This window comes from Salvelinus sp. IW2-2015, unplaced genomic scaffold (assembly GCF_002910315.2).
Source record: "Salvelinus sp. IW2-2015 unplaced genomic scaffold, ASM291031v2 Un_scaffold1910, whole genome shotgun sequence".
Lineage (NCBI taxonomy): Eukaryota > Metazoa > Chordata > Actinopteri > Salmoniformes > Salmonidae > Salvelinus > Salvelinus sp. IW2-2015.
The window spans coordinates 77381-84551 of record NW_019943270.1 but is presented as its reverse complement, the minus strand read 5'-3'; the positions used below and the strand labels follow the sequence as shown (position 1 = coordinate 84551).

The 7171-nt window shown below is 46.7% G+C and overlaps 1 protein-coding gene across 1 annotated transcript in view; it reads left to right on the top strand.

Annotated features, from left to right (window-relative positions):
* Positions 1 to 331: 331 nt before the first annotated feature.
* LOC112072389 (sucrase-isomaltase, intestinal-like) overlaps positions 332 to 7171 on the top strand; it is a 78486-nt gene continuing 71646 nt past the window's right edge. Inside the window, 1 exon segment of the mRNA XM_070439780.1 lies at positions 332 to 359. Coding sequence (XP_070295881.1) covers positions 332 to 359 — 28 coding nt within the window.

Sequence of the window (7171 nt, the reverse complement as noted above, 5' to 3'; positions counted from 1 at the left end):
TGTAGCTTAGCATCCGCTTCATCGGTCCCCTTCGATATTGAGCGCGTCACTGGTACTTCCTGTTAGAGTTTGTTCTTGTAAGCAGTTATCTGAGTTATGGTCAGATAAGCCAAATAGATGGCGTGGGATAAATCTTATCTTATTATTTATTTATTTTTAGTCCCTTTTTCTCACCAAATTCATGATATCCAATTGCGATCCAATTACGATCTTGTCTCATCGCTTCATTTTCCCAACGGGCGATGCGAACGTCGAGTCATGCGTCCTCCGAAACATGACCCGCCTAACCACTTTTCTTAACACCTGCCCGCTTAACCTAGCTTAACCTAGGATGACCGAGGTCAGCCTGCATGTGGCCAGTACGCCACAAAGAGTCGCTAGAGCGCGATGAGCCAAATAATGCACCCCCTGGTCATACCCTCCCCTAACCCGGACGACACTGGGCTAATTGTGCGTCGCCCTATGGGACTCCCAGTCACGGCCGGTTGTGTCACAGCCTGGAATCGAATCCGGTTCTGTAGTGACGCCTCAAGCACTGCGATGCAGTGCCTTAGACCGCTGCGCCACTCAGGAGTCCCTGGATAATACTTTTATATGTGTGAAGTAAAGATGATCTAGTGTTTTTCATGTGTTATACTGGTAGAAATGAAGTAGACAGATTTCAGTTTCCCAGCATTAATATCACTGGCCAGTAGGAACATCTCTGGATGAACATTTTTCCTGTTGGTTGAGTGAGGTCTTAGTGTCAGCTTCGATTTGTGGTCGTAAATAGAAAGCCACAAATAATATAGATGAAAACTCTCTTGGTAAATAGTATGGTCTGCAGCTTATCATGGGGTATTCTAACTCGCCACCCTCCTTGAGCATACCTGAAGCTGGCACAAGAAGATGTCGGAAGGGTCCTGTTGTTTAAAGAGCTGAGACTTTGACCCTGTCTGTTAAATGATAGTATAGATGGTGTCTGAAGGGTCCTCTTGGTTACAGATCTGAGACGTTGACCCTGCCTGTTAATAATAGTATAGAATGTGTCTGAAGGGTCCTGTAGGTTACAGAGCTGAGACGTTCACCCTGTCTGTTAATAATAGTATAGAAGGTGTCTGTAGGGTCCTTGAGGAGCTCAAGTAGAACTGCTATTTCGACATCAACAAGAGGTCAAAGGTCCTTATCATATGTCTGACAATGCAAATTAAATTGGATCATGTTTATAGTTCATATGGAGCAGTTGGTGACAGTGTTTTTGAGACTGACAGACCATGTCCACTGTGTGTGTTTGAGTCTGACAGACCATGTCCACTGTGTGTGTTTGAGTCTGACAGACCATGTCCGACCTGGTGGGTTTAGTGGATCAGACCATGTTACCGACTAGTGTGCTGTTGAGTCTGACAAGACCAGGTGTCCGGACTGGTGTGTATTGAGGTCGGACCAGATCATTGATGCGAACTGTGTGTGTGTTAGAGCTCTGTGACAGACCATGTCCACTGTGCTGTGTTTTGAGTCTGAGAACAGGACCAGTGCTCCGACTGTGATATGTGTATATAGAAGTCTGGACAGCCCATGCCGGCTGCTGTGATGTTGAGTCTGACAGACCATGTCCACTGTGTGTGTTTGAGTCTGACAGCCCATGTCCGCTGTGTGTGTTTGAGTCTGACAGACCATGTCCGCTGTGTGTGCTGCTGTGTCACGTAATATATGACTGTGTTTTTTAGTGGTGATTTGTGGTGTGTTAATTGATTGCGGGCGAATGGTGACACAAAAACGTTTCCCGGCGGTCTGTATGCTTGCCCTCGCATGCTCTTCACACCACATTAAACAAGCTGGCCATGCGCCTCATACACACACACACACACACACACACACATAAACAGGCGCACACACACATAAACAGGCGCACACACACACACGCAAACACGCAAACACACACACAAACACACACACACATACAGAAACACACACACATACTCACCTTGCCTGTGCCTCCACCAGTACTGGGACTGGAGCCTAATGGGTAGGGAGATGTGATGGGTCTGCTTATAATGGCTGGTGCTGCTCTGGCAAGCACTAGGAACACTGAACCATTCAGTATTGAGCACTCGCTCTATTCGGGCTTCATCAGAGTCATGAAAGAAGAAAAAGGATTCTGCTAGTCCGTGGTTGGATAATCGCAGTCCTGATGTCTAGAAGTTATGTTTTGGTCATAGAGCACATATATGTACATAAAGGAGTAAAAAAATAAGTTACAAACAACGCAGATAAACGAACAAAAACACAATCGGTTGGGGGGCACGTAAACGGCTCCAATTTTTACATATATCCTCGTTATTGTTATTTTCTTGTGTTTTTTTTATAGTGTTAACTTTCGTTTATTTAGTAAATATTTTGTTAAAACTCTTCTCTCTTGAACTTGCACTGTTGGTTAATGGGCTTGTAAGTAAGCAATTTTCACAGTAAGGTCTACACTGTATCGGCATTATGTGACTGATTTGACAGGAAAGGAAGACCAGAGTTAACCTGGCTACAGATTACCAGCTCAGAAATTGCAGCCCCAAATTAAATACTCAAGAGTTCAATAACAGACACACTCAACATCAAAAAACTGTTCAGGGAGACTGCGTGAATCAAGGCCTTTCATTTTGGTCGAATTTGCTGCCAAAGAAAACACAACTAGACATGGCTTGGGCACAAGAAAACAGGAACAATGGACATTTAGACCAGCAGATATCTGTCCATTGGTTTGAAGAGGTCCAAATTGCACGATCTTTTCGCTCGCAACCTCCTGTCCCTTGTGAGACGCAGCGTAGCTGTGAAGGATGACTCTCCGCATGTGTGCTCTCTCTCTCCGTGCTATGGTGTGGAGGCAGCTTTGCTCGTGACACTCGCTCTTAATTGACACACTTCAACCAGCATGGCTACCTCAGCATTCTGGCAGCGATTACACCATCCCATTGGTTGCAGTAGTAGGACTATAATTTGGTTTTGAAAGGACAAACAACCCAAAACACACTCCAGGCTGTGTAAGGGCTATTTTATCAAGAATGAGAGTGATTTGAGGTCTGAATCAAATGACCTGTCCGCCACAATCACCCGACCTTAACCCAATTGAGATGGTTTGGGATTGAGTTGGACCACTGATGTGAAGAATTGTGATAGATTGAGGAGGCAGGCGCATACGCTAGAGTGCTTGCGTGCATTATTGTGGGGTACTGACAAGCACTCCTATTCATCCAGACTGATGCGTGGTTGTTTGTGTAGATACAATAGACAGCATGGCCAGCGCTCAAAGCTGTTGACCGGCTAGTGTAGAGTTGCTATGTGAAGGTTCTGTAGCGAGGTACCAACTGTCACGCTGGTGTTGTTCCGTATAGCTCTGCTTGGTTATCACGTTCAAATTAGTTTTACTCTGGTAGTGTTCTTTCTTTAATGACTGTTATATCTTTTAAGATCGGAGAATCGTAAATTATGAAATTAGGCGTTTAGGAGCAAAAAAAATTATAGAGTAACAAACCAACACTATGAACAGTTCGCACGTTAGCTGTATCCAAACTTTTTGAACGTGTGCCGTTAGCGTGTATACTTATAATCCCTCTGCGCCGTTGGAATGCTGTCTATCACTATCCACACGAACTCTCACCTCTATACTGTTTCCTCGAGCTTGTCGCGTTACGATACATCACACCAGCACCCATCACACACACCACATTTTAACCTAGCGCAACTACATCTACAATAATATCAGACTAGCACACTTCATATCTTCACCGCTCACATCACACTCGCGGAAAACACCACAACACAACCAAAAGATACTTACAGAGCACCACTATCTAACCATCAGTTAGATGAGACAAGGCACTCACTCTATGAGGAGCGCAGCACACTGGCACTGTGCTCATACCACCAGAGTACCTGGGCCACTTCGGAGGGTAGCCCTTATCTCGTGGTTATGGTGAGGATTGTGAATGCGGTGCTGCTTTATAATGGCTTATGTGGATCGCCCTGCTCATCCAAGTGCGCTAACAGGCCTAAGCTAACACGAACCCATTCTAGTATGTGAGCACTCGCTCTAGTGATTCTTCTTCTAACACAATTCATTAGCGAGCGCACAACATTCTATCCTACTCCACCACACATCACACCACACATCCACACACACACTCTACCACACGCAGCATCACCTCCATCAAACAGCTCGGTCAAGCGAACACACACACCACACACAGCACACACACACACAACTACCACACCCACACACACACACACCACACACCACACACACACACACTCCACACGTCTGCCTTCTTTCCTATCCCACTGCCTCACTTTCTCTCTTCAGTCCCACTTGTCTCATTCTGTCAGTTCTGGTTTCATGTGCAGAACACGGCTGATTGGAGCGGCATGATACAGAGTGAATGTAGTTGCTCCCCACGCAAGAGAGGCATGTACCATGTTCCTCAGTGTCATTCTTCCTTCGACACGCAGATAGCTTTCCTGTGGTGTCCTCAGATCATTTCGACGGCCTAGTAGGCGTCTTCTGAGACTGTCCAGAAGCTATTCTGAACAGCAGTAGTGTCCTCTCGTCACCTACTCCATCATTGGCTTCCTTGTTCCCTGTCTGCGCTAGTGCTGAGTGTCCTCTATCGTCGTCTGTCGAGGGTCCTTTTCCCTGTTATGAGCTAGCCTGTTGAAAAGATGTGTTCCTCTAGGTTGTGCATTACATGGTTCGGTTTCCCCCAGTTTGACCATAAACGAAGTGAGTGCTGTCCGACCTCTTACGTGTCCGTCTCCAGGTCCTTTGAGTCCTAGCAAGCGAGCAAGTAAGTATCTTTTTCCTCAAGTTGTCTCAGGACTTGCAGGTCTCTCTTTTCGCTTGACTTAATGCCTGCGTTTCATCTCTTGCAGCTAGCTGCTTCTCATAACTTGTCTCTCAGCTTTCGCGTATCTTAGCGTCTCCTTGACGAATCAGTAGTGTCCTCTTACTGTTCTTCAGGGTCCTTTCCTTGCAGCAGTAGCGTCGTCCGTTCTACTCGTCTTCCAGCGGCTCCTAGTTTACACTATGACAAACATAGTTTACCAATCTACTCGTATCTCTCCCACAGTCCCGCTATGATGTACCAGTCACCACCACCCATGAGCCAAGTTATGTTTCCTCATACTGTCCTTCTTAGGTTCGCGTTTGTTCATTCTGACAGCAGTAGGTGTCGCTCGACCAGGTTTCCCTACTGTCTTCCTGGCTCACCATTTTCACATGGGACATACACAGGTAGTGCTTTCCGTGCTACTGTCTATCAGTCCTTGTTCCTAGATTCAGAGCGAGCAGTAGTGTCCTCTACTGTCTTCACCAAAGGTCCTTTCCTTAGAACCGCAGTAGTGTCACCGTCTAGTGTCCTCAGAGTCCCATTTTCCTTTCTAAGTCATTGTGAGATTGTCCTCTAGGTGCCCGGTGTTCCCATTTCCTTATAGCCTCAAGAAGTCGAGTGAGCGCTCTCAGTTCCTCATGGTGTTTCTCTCTCTCAATAGTCTTCCTTGTAGGGCTCTTAGCAGTAATCTATTGTCCATAACATAGCTAATAAATAATATCTAATCTTATATAATGTGATTGAGGGCTAGACCTTTATTTGTGCCAAACTCCATAAAGCGGCGCCAACGTGGCTTAGCCAGTCCCATGCGTCTTATGTGCATTGGCCTAACATTTTTTTATGTTTGTTATAACTGTGGGGTCCCAGGGGATTGGCTTGAACATTTGCCACCTTGGCAAGACCACCACTGTTTCTAGTCTACCAAACTCTGAAAGCTCCAACTCAGAGAGTGAGTCTGCCCAAATGGCCCTTGTTGACTCGAGAATTTGATGCACCTCGGGATGTTGTGTTCTTCAAGAGAGTTGGCGGGCTGACTCAAGCATAACGGTTGTCCTTCTGGAAGGTTCTCCCATCGCCACAGAGAATCTGGGTGACACACAGAATGCATCTTTTGGTTTGGCGGCAGCTCATAGTTAGTATTTATGTGTCTCTCGTGTTGCTTGCTGGTTGTTCTTTGGTGTTAGTCACTTTGTGTGAATCGGAAGTTTTCAGGTTGGAGGTGACTCTGACAGTCTATTCCTGCTTGGTGACACAGTGGCTAGTTGCTTCTCTAGAGTGTGCTCCCAACATGGCTACTTGTCGGGAAACCTTGCAGTTCTTCCAAAGACGGGTTGAGAACACACACACACCACCACACACAACAGAGAAAGGGGAGGGCTGAGGACAGTAATAGGGGTTGTTTTTAGGAGCTAATTATCTCTGGTATTATGACACGCATGTCACTCCAAAGTCACAAACAAGCCCTCTTCTAGAGGCGGAGAACAATGCCAACCACATACAGACACATTGCACACAAGTGTCATCCCTGCACGACTCAACACTCATCCTCTCTGTTCTCTCCTCTCTCCATTTCTCTCTGTCTCTCTCTTCCAGGTCATGCTTCTAGTATGGCTCTTTGTGTTTGGTCATAAGTTAGATGCGTGAGTTGAGCATTCACGAACGTGCCCCAGTCTGCACTAGTCACCATCATTCCTCTTTCTCTGCCTCTGGTCAACTTCCTGCCCCCCAGTCTGACTTCTACTCATTCGCTCTCGTGCTTGGTATGTCACTGCTGTCGTTCTCATCTCCCTGCTGCATTTGCTCGCTCAGTCATGCTCCACTCATCTCGCTCTCTTGGTACATGTCTCGCACAGTTCTGCTTCCACTCATTCCTCTCTGCATTGGTCATGTCCTGCCCTCCACAGTCTGATTTTCTCGACCTCATCCTCTCTGTTGGCTCTCAATGTCATGCCTCAGTCTGCTTCCACTCATCCTCTCTGCGTTGGCTCAATGTCCTAGCCCTCAGTCTGCTTCCACTCATCCTCTCTGCTTGGTCAATGTCCTGCCCCAGTCTGCTCCACTCATCCTCTCTGCTTGGTCATGTCATGCTCAGTCTGCTTCTCCACATGTGTTCTCTCTCTGCTTGGTCAATGTCCTGCCCAGTTCTGCTTCCGACTCATCTCTCTTCTGCTAGAGATCTCAGTGTGCTAATGGTTCGCTGGTCTTCCACGTCATAGCAACTCTCCCACTTGTATCCTCTCCTGCATTGGTCAATGTGACCTTCCTCCAGCGTTTGTCTTCCACTCATCTCTCTTCTGCTTGGCAATGGTCCTGCCCCT